Consider the following 17,538-nt stretch of genomic DNA (forward strand, 5'->3'; position numbering starts at 1 on the left):
CGGGTTGGAAGGAGATTGGGAAGCTTGGCAGAAGGGTTGATGAGAGCAGGGGAAAAGGTGCCGCATCATCCCAACCCCAGGATTTAAATAAAGCCTATGCAACTGTTTGCGTGATGAAATTTCCCAGTTTGCCCCAAGAACCCAGTAGGGGAATTTGCTTTATGTTTACAAACGAGGACTGAGTCAGTGAAGTCAAAGGAATTATCAGGCTACAGGTGTCTTCATAGCTTCACCTCCTGAAGCTTTTAAATGAGAGAGTTGAATTCAATCAAAAGAGAACATTGAAATTCATGACTCATAGTTTTAATTTTAGTTGAAACACAAAGTTATTTTACTTTTCTCAGAAAGAATTAAAGTTAAAGCAAACAAGATTAAAGAAAACCAATAAGCAGCCTAGCAGAACCAAATGAAATTTCTGTTGGTATAGGTCAAAATTAATCAAATATTACCATTTCGTTTGGTTCAGATTGGAATAGTTTTGAGTGAACGTGATTGAGACCTGGATGGAAACAAGGGCCATGAGAAAGGAATGTGAAGATAGTAACAAGGTGGAGTGATGGGTTTGCAGGAGAGACACAACCCTGACCACGTAGGCTTTAGAAGTCGTGTCTCTGCTTGAATTGCAAACATGGCCATCCTGGTTATCAGTATTTTGTTTATTTAGAATCGAATGTGGAGAAAGAACCGGTCCTATCATGAAAATAATCGTTGCATCGGAACAGACCTGAACAGGAACTTTGCTTCCAAACACTGGTGTGGTAGGTTATTTGCTTCATTTCTAGCAATGTTTATTCATTTAAAAAGGGATATTCATGAAGCGAGGCTCATTATTCAAAGTAATTAGAGGGGAAGCCTATCTGAATCAGGAATCAGGAAAATAATTTAATAAACTCTTTAGTTAAATGTGGTGCTGTGCATGCGCCCAACAACTCACCTTAACCTCTCTGCCCTGCCATTTCATATTTAAAAAAAAAAACAAAAAACAAAAAACAAAAAAACAAAACAAAAAAAATGGAAATTAGGCCAGTTCCTTTGGGTACCTTCTAGTTTCAAAATTCTAAAATTCTACTTTTCTAGAATAACAAGGAAGTGACTGTTAAAAATCCTATTTCAATGAACAAATGACATCTGTCATTAGGGTATCAAAGTAGAATTTGGGGTGGGTACCTCTCCTTTTTAATTGCATAAGAAAATGTTTACTTCTACATTTTCTTTGGTTCTCACTATTTACTTAACATGTTTTTTTTTCTTTTATGAATATCATAAGCTTATGTCTAGCACTGTGGGAATTTATCATTCATTGATTTGAGTGAGTTAAAGTACTCAGGGAATACTGATTTAGGAATTCAAGGATATTGTCTGTTCTCAGGGAGGTAGGTGATGGTCCACCCTCCTCTGTGGTATTTCATAGTTACTACATTTAAGAAACAGCTACAAAATATAACTAAACCTAATTATAAACCTGAATCATTTTTATTTTTGGAAGTGGGTACATGTGGCTCTGTGGGCACTACAAAATATTACAAGTGTTGAAGCCACAAAAATCTGCTTCCAACCACCCCGTTGCCCTACACAATGCTACGTACATGATTGTATGTATTTCCTTTAAAAAGATAAAAAGAAGGGAAATTTTGTGATTTTGAACATTTCATCATTATCTCAGAGTACATACAAAAATTTCACAAGAGTACCTACCCTATTTCTTTAATTCTTCATCCTCTAGGTTAAAAACTTAGGGGTGGGGGTGACTGGGTGACGGGCACTGAGGGGGGCACTTGACGGGATGAGCACTGGGTGTTATTCTGTATGTTGGCAAATTGAACACCAATAAATAATAAATATATTATTAAAAAAAAACTTAGGGAGGGAAGAGACCATTATCCACTACCTAATGCAATGCCTGGCATATGCAAGGTTCCCAGAAATTAATTAAGTGAATATAGAATGAATTAGTTCTTCTAAAAGAGCTGCAGATATAATAAGCAAGAAGAGGAGACAGCAGTTAATCCTGCCTGAGTTTTACTCCATTTGTTATTAAGGGAATCACCTAGTGGTTTCTCAGTGAGAGCCATTCTTAAGATTGTCCATTAAAAGTGCCCACTGAGGCCCAAAGACTGCCATAGAAGTGATCATTGGGCAGGGAGTCAGAGAAGCAGCAGCAAATATAAAATAGGTCTGAATAGAGCTGATGGTTACATAAGTGCCGAGCTGTTTACATAGGTTTCCCCCTGGGTCATTATCTATGTATCCCAAGTGGACAATCCCAGACTTAGAAGGCTAATCCCTTGCGTAAGAGCACAGACCTAGGAAGTGGCAAAGCTGGTAGATATAAAGCCACACTGACGGACTCCCAAGTTATTCCAATTCTTCTATGTCTGAGAATCACTCCTCTATTATACCTTCCCTTTTGGAACATCTTATTTCATCTTCATACCCTTTTGGTGCTCCGTTTTACTTAATATTTTTTATGGTGAAGTCAATACTACCCAATTTGAATGGCCAACATGTCAAATATATTCTGTTATTGCCGTCAAGACGTATGGTAGGCCCCTCTGAGACATGGCAATCTATTATTACCCATCACAAGAGTTAACGACAGAAGCAGATGCAGCAAGCATAGAGACAAAAGAGAGTGCCAAATAAAATGAAAAGTAATTGTAAGGACTCTTTTTTTGACCAGGGCCCCAGTATTTCTTTAGTAAGCAAACCAGTAAGAAAGAATTAAATCTCATCTCTTCCTTGTCCCTGCAACTAGAAGATGCCTTTATGATACTTTTTTTAAGAATCTAAAAGAGCACCTTACTTATTAACAGGAATTGACATATCAAACCTGTTTATTTCATGTTCATTTTCCTCTTTCTTTGTATTAAAATTGTGTGTGCATATGCGTGCATGGGTGTCTGTGTGTGTGTGTGTGTGTGTGTGTGTGTGTGTGTGTGTTGGAGATGGGAGTGGGGGTGAGGTTATCTTAGACTGCTCAGGCTGTCATAGCAAAATACCATAAGCTGGGTGGCTTCAACAAGAGAAATTCATTTCTTCCAGATCTGAAGGCTAGAAATCCAAAATGAAAGTGCCAGCAGGGCGTGTTTGTCCTGAGGCCTCTCTCCTTGGCTTGCAGAGGGCCACCTTCTCACTGTGTCCTCACATGGCATTTTCTCTGTGTGCACATTCCTAGTGTCTCTCTCTCTCTTCTTAAAAGGACACCACCCATATTACATTGAGGTCTTACCTTTATGACTTCCTTAAGCTAATTACTTTCTTAAAGGTGCTATCTCCACGCATAGTACATTGTGGGTGAGGGCTTCAACATAAGAATTTTGGGGAAACAGAAGTCAGTCTGTAACAGGTAGTATTTTGTGAGGACCTCTAGTCTCAAACTTCCTGAGATGGATCCTCTCTTTTTCTAAATGTTAAGTTAAATGACAAAGTTTTTGTAACTAGTGTACAGTAGAAAATCCTTTAGTTCTTTTCCTATGAGACTATGGTGTTTTTTCATTATTTTTCATGGTACAAAAATATATATAACATAAAATTGGTCATTGTAACCATTTTTAAAAAGATTTTACGTATTTATTTGAAAGAGAATGAGTTTTGGGGGAAGGGCAGGGAGAGAGACAGAGAGAAGCTGACTCCCCGTTGAGTGGGGAACCCAATGTGGGGATGGGTCCAAGGACCCTGGAATCATGACCTGAGCCTTAGGCAGATGCTTAACCACCTGCCTTACAACCAGGCACCCCCGTTGTAACCATTTTTTAAGTGTACAGTTCAATACATTAAGGCATTAAGTACATTCACAGTATGTAAAACCATCACCAATATCCATTTCCAAAATTTATCATCACCCCAAACACTGGCTTGTCTAATCACATTATTGGTCAAAAATTAATACAAATGAAGTACTTGGAAAAGCCTTGGATGTTTAGCACAACATTTTCTCATGGGGAAAAGAATGTTTAACAAACATTAAGGTTGTTTCTATTACAAACAAAAGGAAGAAAGCCGAGCAAGCTTGAGTAAGGCAGGCAGGCCCTGGAAGGATAATGGAGTAGCCCATGGAACCCAAGGACAAGGATGCAGCCGGGCCTCAGAAACAGCCTGGAGCTAGGCCTCAGCACTACAGTGTGCTCTGTGAGTCCATTCTCTCCCCATTTATTACTGTGAAGCACACTGGATTTTTTTTTCCTTTTTATTCCAATCCACATGATGACGGTGATGGCGACAAAGAGGAGAAACAACAGTCACTCAACACTTAGTATATACAAGGCACCACGCAAAGCACTTCATATGCATTAGCTCATGGAATCCTCATTAAGTTCTCATTAAATGTATAATTTTCCCATTTAGCAGATAAGAAACTCAAGGTATAGCTGGGTTTAAAACATTTTACCTAAGGCCATATAGCTATTAGATGGCAGCGCCAAGATTGGAATCAAGTGATTGGGTGATTAACAATATGCCTATGCCACTTAGCCTCTTATTGTAAAGGACCATTACCACCGAGAATGTTCATGTTGCATCTCCTGAAATAGCAGTATTTCCTTCATAGAGTTGCATGAGGATTACACAAGGTATTGTGAGTAAATCTTAGAGTTCGTGTCAACTGGTCATGTTGTTGGTGTTGTCTTCTTTGTTCTACTGAGCAGCTAGACTGACACTAGCATCTTCGTGTTCATTTCAAGTTATCGGTGGAGGGATTCAGATTGACAGAACACAAGCTAAGGACCCAGTCCAGGATTAATCAAATGTTCCCAGGAGGAAATGATGTTTGGGCTCAGAGGTGGCTCCGTGGGCCTCCATTTCTGTGCATTAAAAGGAAGAAAGGTGATGTGTTGGGAGGCAGGCTACCATATGAAGAGATGGATATTTACTATAATCTCTCAAGAGGATGAATAAATATTACCCTGGCCCCCCAAAATCACCATCTTATTCACCAGAATCTCTATTTAGTAACTTAAAAGTAGCACTGAAGGCAGACTTCTATATTCTGAATTAAAGAAAATGGGGTTTCTAAAAAAAAAAAAAATTGGGTTTCTTTCTCTCACATAGCTACAGTTTTGGAGGCAGGGCTGGCTGGCGTCTCTGAGACTTCCTTAGCCACTTTCACAAAGGGTGCAAGATGCCTGCTCCAGGCAGCAACTGTTGGGGTGTTTGCTATGGAGGCATATAAATATTTACTGCAAAAGAAATATAAATATGTTATTTATAGAATTCTATCTAATCCACTTCTCTAAAAAATGTTGCACCATAGATAGACGATGCTTAGAATGCATTGTCAGAGGAATCACGAATTGCAATAGCTTACGCATCCCCTCTAATCCCACTCTATGAATTTCACTTCAGGGGAAGGTGCATCAAGTCTCTCATGCTCCGAAACCTACTGCGGTCCTTACCCTGAGTCAGAACCGGAAGTGAAGGCAATGGCTAATTTCTTGAGAAAAAACATCAACCACATTAAGGCTTACATCAGTATGCATTCCTACTCCCAGCAGATAGTGTTTCCATATTCCTATAATAGAAGCAAAAGCAAAGACCATGAGGAACTGGTAAGTGTTACTTATTTTTTTTCATTAGCATTGCAAGAAATAAGATAATACCTAAGTCAAGAATCAAAAACTGTGGGGGGAAAATTTCTCCTTTGGAGGACAGTTGGGTAGATGCTTTATATTTTGGTCTACTCTACTGGGAGTCATCCTAGGTCAAGGTTCACTGAAGGAATGGAAAGAATGGATCGTACCCTGTGGACATGGACTTTAGTCTAGCAGATGGGTCCCTAAGAAAATGCCAGACACACTGCTTGAAGATCAGGGTTGAACCATTCCACATGGAGCTGATCTACATAGAAAGCCAAAAGAGCAAGGACAAGAGTCTCTGGAATTGTGGGTCTGCTTCATGATAACTAGCTTTGTACAAGGGCCTGACATAGATCAAGTCCTGGTACAACACTTACCAATTTGATATCGGCATTGGGAATTGTGTACACACTGACCTCTCTAACCCCCAGGGGCTGGTCCTATTAAAAGCACTTCCAATGTCAAGATTGGAGCAAGGGCCCCCCCCCACCTTTTTTTTTTTTTTTTTTTGGAATGTAGTAGATGATACAGGAAATTTGAAGAGGACTCACATAATCTGCTTGCCCTAACTATTTTTTGGTCCCAGCTGTTCTGTGTTTGGGTTGACAGCAAATGATGCAAGAGTTCTTGTTGGGTCGTGGATAGGATTGGCCAAACTCTTACCCCAGTTGCTTTCCAGACAATGGAAGTGTTATGGTGACTCTTGCACGAGATCTGATCTTTATGTAGTTGTTTGTTTCTTATTGACCCCTTTTGTTTTGGTTCTCTTTTATACTCCCTCTCTCTCCTTTTATTTTTTTTAATTTTTATTTATTTGTTTTAGGTATTGAAGTATCGTTGACATACAATGTTATATTAGTTTCAGGTGTACAACGTAGTGGTTCTACAATTCTATGCATTACCCTCACCACTAAGTGTAGTTACCATCCGTCACCATATAACATAATTATAATATTTTTTACTATATTCCCTATGCTATTTATTACATGACTTATTTATTTTATAATTGGGAGTTTATACCTCTTAATTCCCTTCACATATTTCATACATCCTCCCAAACTCTCCCCTCGGGCAACCACCAGTTTCTTATCTGTATTTATGATTTTGCATTCTTGTTTGTTCATTTGCTTTTTTTTTTTTTTAGATTCTACATATAAGTGAAATAATATATTTGCCTTTCTCTAACTTATATCACCTAGCATAGTACCCTCTAGGTCCATCCATCTTGTTGAAAATGGCAAGATCTCATTCTATTTTATGGCTGAATAATATTTCATTGCATATATATACCACATCTTCTTTATCTATTTGTCTATCAACAGGTACTTAAGTTGCTTCCATAACCTGGCTATTGTAAATGCTGCAGTAAACATAGGGGTCATCTTTTCTTTTCAAATGAGTGTTTTCATTTGCTTTGGGTAAATACCCATTAGTTAAATTACTGGATCACATGATATATCTATTTTTAATTTTTTGAGTAACCCCCCCTACTATTTTCCGTAGTGGTCTCACAAATCTGTGTTCCTATCAAATTATGTTCTGTCCACATCCATGCCAACATGTTATTTCTTGTATTTTTGATGATATCCATTCTGACAGGTATAAGGTGATATCTCATTGTGATTTTGATTTGCATTTCCCTGATGTTTGGTGATGGTCAGCATCTTTTTATGCATCCTTTTGCTGTCTGTATGCCTTCCTTGGAAAAATGTCTATTCAGATCCTCTGCCTATTTTTTATTTAGATTATTTGTGGATTTGGATTCTGTTTTGTTTTTGTTTTGTTGTTTTGGTGTTGATTTGTATGTTCTGGTTCTCTAACAAGAAGAAACTATAGCCACATTAGGTGCTAGCAGCTGATGATGACAAATAAAAGGTTATTTGCATTTTCTGAAAATAGCTCATTTAGAGAATAAATATACTTGATACTTGCAATTCTTCTTCTCAGTGGAAAACCTCTAAGGAAAGTTCCCTTATTGGTGTTATTTTGGAAGAAATGAAAGATTATTTATCATGATTTGGAGATAGAATTATTCTGATTTCCCTTATTTTTGGATTGCTGTTATCACAAGTGTTTGTTGAGCATTATTTTGTATAGAATATTGTATTTGGTGGACATTAAAAGAAGCATTAGGTGGACCCTGACCTTTTAGAGAACATGATATGGTTAGGAAGCTCAGCCATTAGCAAATGCTATAAATAGCTATATTCTAAGTGCAGTAACTACTAAATAAGTGGCGCAGATGGTAGACCTCAGTTCTGACTGGGATATCAAGGAGCGGCCTCATTCACTGACTTAGAAGGAAATGCTAGATAAGCTAGGGGATAAAGTCCCTGTCCTTGAGGAATTTATCATCTATTAAGGGGTGATACACTGTAAAGAAAAAGACAATAAAGGGCTACTGACATCGAAAAACAGATACATTTTTAGCCAGAAATGGAAAGATAGGAATTCTAGAGGCATACAGGAAAGGGAGGACATTCAATGCTGAGGAAATGTGTTGCCCACAGGAAGTGTGTTCAGGTTACTGAATGAAAGTAGAGGGTGACACCACCAGAAAGTAGACGTGGTCTGCTTGTTTAAATGTTGGAATAAATGTGTATCTTATTCTGTAGACAAGGGGGTTCCATTAAAATTTTTTTGAACAAAGGAATGCTACAACTTCATAGGCACTGATACTCCTCTGGGTTATCCAAGAGAGTCACAGTGAATACTAACATCAACCTCATAAGAGATCTGGATAAGCTAGAAGCAAATGTAGTGGGACAAGGGATTTATTTATTAGCCTGCCCCATACTGGGCACATAATCCCTTTTACCTGATGAGTCTTTAGGAGTTATTAGACATTTTGCACAAGAAGACAATAATAGCTTGTGAGAAGGAAATGATCTACGCATTAGGTATATGTAGTATTTAGAGAAGTCGCATTTAAAGTTTGGTGATAATTTTAGGGTGTCTGGGTGGCTCAGTCAGTTAAGCATACAACTCTTGATTTTGGCTCAGGTCATAATCTCAGCGTAGATCTCATGATCTCATGACCTCAGGTTGTCATATTGAGCCCATTGTCAGGCTCTACACTCAGCGCTGAGTCTGCTCCAGGATTCTCTCTCTCCCTCTGCTCCTACCCCTGCCAAACAAGCAAACAAACAAACACATTAATTAGTTAATTTAATTTAATTCTATAAAAAATAAATAATGTTTGATGATAATTTTTTGTAGGATTAGGGTAACTCCAGGCTGTTTGCCTTGAAATACAGTTATACTTCATTTTATATGATAAATGAACTCCTGAAGCCAAAAAAGCACGTGAGAATTATTTTTCCTTCAAGTTAAATAAAATTTTCAATGTGTTGGAAGAGTCTATGTCTAAATCTATGTCTAAGTGTAAGCCACCCAATTGTGATTTCCATAAAGCAAAAAATATTTACTTTTTTTTAAAGATTCTATTTATTTATTCATGAGAGACAGAGAGAGAGAGAGAGAGAGAGAGAGAGAGAGAGAGAGAGAGAGGCAGAGACAAAGGGAGAGGGAGAAGCAGGCTCCATGCAGGGAGCCTTATGTGGGACTTGATCCTGGGTCTCCAGGATCACGCCCTGGGCCGAAGGCAGGCACTAAACCACTGAGCCACCCAGGGATCCCCAAAAATATTTATTTTAAAGTTTATTTATTCTTCTAAATATGTATATTTTTCCTTTTCGTCCTAGCTCTATTGACCTATAATTGATGTATAGCATTATAGAAGTTTAAGGCATACAAGGTGATGAGTTGATACACTTATACACTGTAAAATGATTACCACAATAAACTTAGTTAATACCTCCATCACCTTACATAACTACAACTTTTTCTTTTGTTGTAAGAACATTTAAAATCTACTCTCTTAGCAATTTTCGTGTATATAAAATAGTACTGTTAACTATAGTCACTGTGCTATGTATTAGATCTCCAGAACTTATTTGTCTTACAATTGAAAACGTATATCCTGTGATCAACATCTCCGCATTTCATTCACACCCCAAGCCCCTGGCAACCGCCATTCTACTTTCTATTTCTTTCTGTACATAATTTGATTCAATTAATAAATAATGGTTTTATTAAGAACTTCTACTTGTCCTGCTTTGAAGCTGCACATGAACTGAAATTCCATATTCTATTGATTTCAGTCCCTAGTGGCCAGTGAAGCAGTCCGGGCTATTGAAAATACTAATAAAAATACCAGATATACTCATGGCAGTGGTTCAGAAAGTTTATGTAAGTATTTCTTCTTAAGATCGTGGAGAATTGTGAGGTGCTAAAGAAATCCATGTGTCTGGTTTTTCTGTATGGGTTTAATTTTTCTAAATGGACTAAACAAGATCACATGTAAAATAGTTGTATTATAACAATTAGAAATGGAGGCATGATAGCTATGAGAGCACTGAACAAGGCTATATTAATAAATAGATACACTCAAAAGAAGCCAAAATGATATTTAAGATGTCACGTTCATTACTATAGAGCAGAGATCATAGAATTGGCATCACACTAGTTGAGTGAAGCAGGAAAGGTCATAAAGGGTCAAAAGAATGTGCAAGATATCCAGGGTCCCCATGCAAAGTTGTGCGGGTTGAACACGATACAAATCCAGGGAACACTATTTCCATTAGATGCATTAGAGTGACAGGCTGTGCCCACTAAAGCACACTATATAGTGAAATGTCTTTTGCTTGTATCGCACTGACAACAGCTTGTATATGGCAAACTCTTAAGAAATATTTTCAAATTTAATTTCTACTGGCAGATATTTATCAAGGGATCCTCTTTTGCTTACATTGTGATGGAAGACGATAATTTTTCTCTTTTGAAGCTGGAGGAGGAGGTGGCAAAAGAGGTTGCATATTTATAGAAAATAAACATGCAACCTGGTGTCAGCAAACTATGACCCACAGGCCAAATTCAGCCCACTGGTTTGTTTTTGTATAGCTTGTGAGATAAGAATAGTTTTACCATTTTTAAACGATTTTATTTATCTATTTATTTATTTATTTTAAAGAAAAAGAAAGGGAGTGCAAGTGTGGGGAGGGGCAGAGGGAGAGAGAGAATCCCAAGTAGACTCTGCACCTAGTGCGGAGCCAGATGGATCTCACGACCCTGAGATCATGACCTAAGCAGAAATCAAAAGTCCATCGCTTAACCAACTGAGCCACCCAGACACCCTCGTTTTTCTATTTTTTTAAAAGGTTGAAAAAAGATTTTGTGACGTGAAAATTCTATGAAATTAAAATTTCAGTATCTAAAAATAAAGTCTTATTTGAACACAGCCACATCCATTTATTTATGTGTTGTCTATGAGAGCTTTCACAATAGTAGAGTCAAGTGGTTGTGACATACTTTGTGGCCCAGAAAGCCTAAAATACTTATTATATGGTCCTTTGGAGAAAAAGTTTGCCAATCTCTGATGTCAACAATGAAATAGTCAAATATAGTATAATTCCATTGAGAAGTGAAGACAATAAAATAGACCTAAGGGTTTGTGAATGACTGTAGGAGAGAGGGGCTACTTAGTGAAAGTGGCCTAGGAGCTGTCTCTCTGTAGGTGACACTTCTGGGAGACCTACCTGATAAGTGTCTGCCAAACGGTGCTATAGGAGGAGAACCAGGGAGAGAAAACGGCTTGTGAAAAGGCCCTGAGACAATGTTCAAAGCCCCGAAGTTTTCTTTAACAAATGTGATCTACAGCGGTATAAAAACACATTCATCTTAATAATCGCATTCATATTATTTTCAATTAATTGCTTAAGCACCAGATGCCCTATTTATAGAAAGTCTAGAATCTTCCTCTTCCCCCTCAACTACCCCAAAATATCTCAGAACAAAGTGGGGCCAGCTTGGCCCACGTGAGATCTCTGTCACTTGGTCTCACTGGCCCACTGCTGCCTTGCTGACTCAGGTTCTTGCTCTATCAGAGAGGGACCCCACAGCTCTCTTTCACAATTTAGAACTTTCTTGATTTTAATCCTCTCCTCTACCATTGTTCCCCAAAGCATAAACACAGCATCTCAGGGCTGCAAGGAGCTTACAAAGCAACTTTCTGGTGTGATGAAATCAGTCTATTTCTACACATTCATTCATTCAGTATACATCTATGGGAATCTGTTCATAAGTATAAGAAAGTGGCTGGAAGAAGAAATGACATATATTGATGGTGGTTGTCAGAAATAGTTGCTGAATAACTCATTTAATCCAATGCTGATGGATGTTTTCCAGTATTATAAACAAGGCTTTGATAGACACCTTTGTAGTTAACGCAAGTATAGGTAATAGAAAGAGGCAAAAATGATCACTTTGAATGTTATATGATTGTTTACCTGGAAAACAGTAGAAATCAACCAAAAATATTAGTGACAATCAAAAGTTGAGTAACGTGGCTGACTATGAACAAAATATACAGAAATCTAAAGCTCTCTTATATGCCAAAAATAATCAGGTAGAAAGTAAAATGGGAAAAAGATCCTACTGCCCCTCTATATGTACATATATACACATTGCACACATATATACCAAAGATACATATATGTGGATTCATTGTTAAATGTATGTGTGTACACACGCAAATCTATCCATATATTTATATGAGAAATCTAGAAAATTTTACTGATATACATGAAAGAAGATAGATAAAAGGAGAAACCTATCATGTTTTTGAGCAGAAAAGCAATATAAAAATGTGTGAGTTGTTCTATGTTAATCTGTATATTTAATACAATCCCAATGAACAGTTTTGAATTTATTTTGAAAGAATAAATTTGATAGAAGAGCTTGTAAAATTTTGAAAAATGAGACTAATAAGAGAGAATTTGTCCCAATCAGATACTAAGGCACATTATAAACTTACAGTAATTAAGACTATGGAACTGAGCCAGGAAAAGGCATTCAACAGAAAGGAATGGTGAGAACAGAAAGACACTTAAGTATCTAAGGGCATCTAGTATCTCTTAAAAGAGGCATTTCTAAGAATGTTATTCAATTGAATACAGTTGGAAAACCTGACAACTTACTTAGAAAAAGAAATTGATTTACTGATCTATATTTCTCTAAAATAAATTCCAGATAGACAAAAATTTTTTAAAATAAACACTCTGCCATAAATCAGGTTGAAAGCTAAATAACCAAATAAGAAAAAAATTCACATATTACACAAGGCTAATAACTCTAATGTTGCATCAATTGAGTAGAAAAATGAGCAAGGACAACTGATAAAAAAATATAAAGATGGACAATAAATATACCAAATAAAATGTTCAACTCAGTGGTAATCAAAGAAACAAAATAGAATGATTCAATATGATTTTTCACCCATAAAATTGTCAGATGCATAATGCATAATTCCTGTGGATGATATGGGAGAGGGAATTAGGCATATTTCTACCCCGCCAATATGGAAATGTAAATTGGTTCAATTTTTTTGGAGGTTATTTGGCAACTTGTGGCATAATTGTAAAAAGTACATACTCTTAGGCTAATGAATCTACTTCTAGGAAAGAATATTCCAAGGAACCAGTAATTAGTAAAACCAAGAGAGGTCATTATAAAGTTGTTTATATTATTTAGAAATTAGAAAAAAATCTAAAGGTCTTCAAGTAAATAATTATTGAACTGAACTGTATGCAGCTTTACAATGTAGTGCTATGTGATCATGAAAAATTTGAAGTCGTTGATACATAGAGCTGGTCACATAGATTATGTTTAGAAATATTACAAAATGTGATGTGATGAGCACTGGGTGTTATACACCACCGATATTGAACATAATCGTTGAACACTACCTCTGAGACTAATGATGGCTAATTGAATTTAAATTAAAAAAGAAATATTAAAAAACGGCATGTGTAGGATGACCTTATTTACGAAGGGAAAAATGAAGTATGTTAAAGCATGCATTGAGAAAAAAAAAAAGCACTAAAATGTTAATGGTGATTATTACTTCTTGGCAGATAGATGGGTTATTTTTATTTTCTTCCTTAACCTGTTTTTCTTCAATCTCCATTTTCTACCAAGAACTTAGATTACATAATAATCAGAAAAGTGCAGAGCTATTTTTAGGGAAAAAAGATCCATTTTGTAAGTTAACTTGAAACACCTGTATTTCAATGAATAATTTTTTTTCTTTCTTTCTTTCTTTCTTTCTTTCTTTCTTTCTTTCTTTCTTTCTTTTTTTCTTTTCTTTTTTTTCTTTTTTTTTTTTTTTTTTTTGTAGATCTAGCTCCTGGAGGTTCAGATGACTGGATCTATGACTTGGGCATAAAATACTCGTTTACGATTGAACTTCGAGATACAGGCAGATATGGATTCTTGCTGCCAGAGCGTTTCATCAAACCCACTTGTGCAGAAGCTCTCGCAGCTATCTCTGAAATAGCTGGGCATGTCATCAGGAATGTTTAATGCCCTTGATTCTTCCACTCTTCTTCCATATTTTGATTCACTGGCTCCCACAACCCCAAATCACTGTAGGTGCTCTAAAGTTTTATCAGTAGTTTTGAGAAAAGAGTTTCCTCTTCCTTGGTTTTGCAAAAGAACAAGATAAATGCTACCTTAAAATTAAGGCGGGGAAAAAAATAAATAAATAAAAATTTTAAAAAAATCAAGGCGGGAAGGGGCTCACATTTCTCTTTTCTAAAAAAAAAAAAAAATGTGTAAGAGGCTGGATACGAATTTGGATGCAGGATGTCTGACTACCCACCTCAAGCGACGTGAGCAACTAGGTTCTTGCAGACCCTGGGACCCCAAGGGGAAAGGTGGCTGGAAGCGCATCAAACATCTCTGCTCCAGTTTCCATGGGCTGCTTGCGCCTCTCCAAACGCCACCGCGTCCCCCTGGCTCCCCCGTTGCTAGGCAACCGCCCAGCCCGCCGGGCAGGGTCAGACCAGGACACCCCCCCCCCCCGCGCCCCGTCACTGCTCAGTGCACATTTTCCGCGCAAATGAACGAACGGCTGTAGTTATTTGCAACAACAGGTGCGCGGCATCGCCAACAGCTGTGGACTGTAAGAAATCAAGCAATAAAAGGAGGAAACGCTTGCTCCCCGCTTCACTTTCCCGTGGAAATTTTGGCTCTTCCCGGCTCTGGCCTTCCCCCCCTCCGCCCGCCCGCAGGCTCCGCGGCCAAGCCCAGAAAGCCCAGACTCGAGGATTCCTACCGCGCTCCGCCCCCCCTCCCCCGGCGCCGCCGCACGTGCCGACGTTACGCACGGGGGGGCGTGTCCTCCGAGGGGGCGGGGCCTGCGCGCTGACGACTAATCTGGCGGCCGGAAGCGGTCCGCTGGGGAATCAGGGCAAACACTTGACTTCCGGCGGCCTTTCGAGTGGGTCCTCCCGGCGGCCTGGTCGTGTTTTCGTTGCCTTTTCGGACCCTCCGCAGCGGCTCCTCGTCGTCTCTCGTCCTCCGGCTCAGGCTCGCCCGACCCTGGCGAGGCGGCGGGCGGGTTCTGCTTCTCAGCCGCCCCGGGGGCCCCTCGCCAGCGAAGGGCCGGTTCCCGGGAGCCGCGCGCGCACCTCCTTCTCCTGGTCGTCGTCTCCCCGGGGCCCGGCGCGGGGACAGAGAGTCGCCTCCCCCGCTCCTCGGAGCGGTGGCGGCGGGAGCGCCTCCGGATTGAGCTTGCGACGGGAGTCCGGGGAGGAGGAGGTAAGCTTGAAGTCGGGGACTTGGTGTGGGTACCGGGCGGGGGGGGGGGCGGGGGGTCCTCCCCCTCCCCCTCCCTCCAGCGCCCTCGGGTCACGCCGGGATGTTGAGCCCTCTTGGAGCATCCCCCCCGCAACTCAGCAGTAGCTGCCTGGGTTCAGGCTTCGTTTCTCGCTGTCGCTGTCATGCCGACGGGTGGATGCAGACAAAGACTGTGTGTGTGTGTGTGTGTGTTGGGAGGGGGGGGGTCCCCTCCCCTTTGCGGGCTTTGCGCCCTATTCGCGTTTGTTTGCGCTGCAAGGGGTTGGGTGCTGGTGGGTGGGGTCGGTGGGCAGGAACACGGTCTTAGCTGCAGAGGCTCCCTCTTCACGCCTCGCAGGCCTGTTAGGAGAAATTGGCCCCTTGCTGTCGGTTGCATTTGGTCTTTTTGCTTATTTCCCCGGCAGTGATGGTTGATCGGAACGACTCGGGTCCCGGAGGTCGAGGAGGGCTAGCATGGTTGCTTTTGGCAACCCCCTTGTGGGAAGCGGAGGAAGGTGGCGTGAAAGGAGAGGGGGTCAGCTGTTGAGCATCGTCTCTTCCTCCCTGGGTTCAAACAGCCTAACGTGGGCTGCGGGGGGTGGGGGGTGGGGGGGGAGATCCGACGTCGATATCGCTTGAATGACACCGGCAGGGTCTTGCGCCCTAACACGCTGTTTTCGGTTATGTCGTGAAGTTCTTAGAGCATCCGAGCCGCTCTGAAAATGGGTAGGCCCACAGTACTAGCCCTTCAGGTCTTCGGGTTTCGGGAAGAACTAAAAGTCTGGAAAGTATCTTCACACCTCAGCTTTTGCAAGACCCTGCTGCCGTCTCATCTGAACGTTCACGCAGTTACGAGCCGTGCCACGTGTGTATGGTGCCAGTCAGCGGAGTCTAGTTTTGTGATATTCTTTTTTTTTTTTTTTAAGATTTTATTTATTTATTCATGAGAATACACAGAAAAGAGAGAGAGAGAGACAGAGGGAGAAGCAGGCTCCAGGCAGGGAGCCCGACGCGGGACTCGATCCAGGGACTCCAGGATCAGGCCCTGGGCTGAAGGCGGCGCTAAACCGCTGAGCCACCCAAGCTGCCCTAGTTTTGTGATATTTAGAATTACTGGCTTTAGTGCCCAAAACGACAGTACTTCCCCCCCCCCCCCAAGAGTTTTGTGGGCAGATCTGTAGGTTTTCAAATAACTTCCACCTCCTTAATAAAAATAATTTAGGTTGTAAGGTGACAGTTTAAACAAGAGACTTAGAGCGTTGATGCAAGTATGTAGCAATTTGTGTCGGTAAAAAAACAGTTGCACCGTGAAGCTTACTTAGACTTTTCCTGTGTGGACCTGGTGAGATCCAGTTTTACCAAATGCACGCCTCTTACTGGCTTGCTAATACTTGCTGATTCAAAAATGAATGTTGATTGCATATTTAAGATATGCAGATCAATGTACGTATCGGTAAGTTAATACTAAAATCCATCAAGAGGATGCTATTTTCACTTCTCTACAAGTTGTTAGTTTTTATTACAGTATGCACTGGCAGTTATATATAGAGCAAAGAGCAAAATTGTGTAATTTACATTTATTGGAAGACTTGGTTTTCGGTGCGGCTTTTTAGTCTTGGCTGCTGCCTCCTCCAGCCCCTGTCCCTTTCATGTAGAGTTGGAGCTCTTTTAGTAGATACTTAGTAACAGTTAAAAGTTAACTGATGTTGCTATTTAAAGCATCTTTATTCTTTTCGGGGTAGTGTGTAGGTTACAGTTCTGTTTATTTCACTTTATAGTGGCTGCTGGCATTGGCTATTTTCTAGTTTATAGTCTTTCTAACAAATTATTTTTTCTATCGTTCTATGTGCAGTCATTCATGGTATTGCCTTGCGCGTAGTGGTATAGTCAATTTAGTTCTGTTAATTCTGTTTGGAATTCAATTTGGAGTTGTTTTAGTCTGTCTATATGTAAGTAACCTGGAAGACTGTTGTAGAAAGTTATTTTTTAAAAAATTCTACCAGACTATGCATCAAATAAGCTTAATTTTTTTCTTTCAAAAATATGAAGCATAAATAGGAAGAGGCTTTATTTTTTAACACAAACCTTTTACCTTTAGAACTTCAGTGGGTAAGAATTTATTCTACTTTACAGCGTATTTATGTAGTTTTAATTGTTTAATGATTTGACAGTTTTCTTAATATTATGCCGCAGCTTATCCAGATCAAAACGATTTATGCTTTCATTTGTGCTAGGGGAAGATGAGGCCTCAAAAAGATGTGATTATGGATTAAAATGAGAATATTAGAGT

General features: G+C 39.7%; 2 protein-coding genes and 1 long non-coding RNA gene across 10 annotated transcripts in view; 2 read left to right on the forward strand and 1 right to left on the reverse strand.

Moving 5' to 3' along the window:
• The window catches only part of CPB2 (carboxypeptidase B2), a 51,897-nt gene extending 37,707 nt beyond the window's left edge, over positions 1-14,190 (forward strand). Inside the window, exons 8-11 of the mRNA XM_026017260.2 lie at positions 665-758; positions 5,341-5,543; positions 9,734-9,821; positions 13,807-14,190. Of these exons, the coding sequence (XP_025873045.2) occupies positions 665-758; positions 5,341-5,543; positions 9,734-9,821; positions 13,807-13,991 (570 nt within the window). The 3' untranslated portion in view covers positions 13,992-14,190. The remainder of the gene's footprint in view (positions 1-664; positions 759-5,340; positions 5,544-9,733; positions 9,822-13,806) is intronic.
• LOC140599285 (uncharacterized) overlaps positions 1-14,443 on the reverse strand; it is a 52,353-nt gene extending 37,910 nt beyond the window's left edge. Inside the window, exon 1 of the long non-coding RNA XR_012001981.1 lies at positions 14,290-14,443. This is a non-coding gene — a long non-coding RNA (uncharacterized lncRNA). The remainder of the gene's footprint in view (positions 1-14,289) is intronic.
• Positions 14,444-14,805: 362 nt separating this feature from the next.
• ZC3H13 (zinc finger CCCH-type containing 13) overlaps positions 14,806-17,538 on the forward strand; it is a 90,983-nt gene continuing 88,250 nt past the window's right edge. For 5 of the 8 annotated variants that reach the window (XM_072760583.1, XM_072760584.1, XM_072760585.1 and 2 more), the window contains exon 1: positions 14,806-15,230. The gene's annotated coding sequence lies outside the window, so the exon portion shown is untranslated. The remainder of the gene's footprint in view (positions 15,231-17,538) is intronic. The other 3 variants (XM_072760586.1, XM_026017198.2, XM_072760587.1) reach the window with 2 other exon arrangements.

Source organism: Vulpes vulpes, chromosome 6, assembly GCF_048418805.1.
Source record: "Vulpes vulpes isolate BD-2025 chromosome 6, VulVul3, whole genome shotgun sequence".
NCBI classification, from domain to species: domain Eukaryota; kingdom Metazoa; phylum Chordata; class Mammalia; order Carnivora; family Canidae; genus Vulpes; species Vulpes vulpes.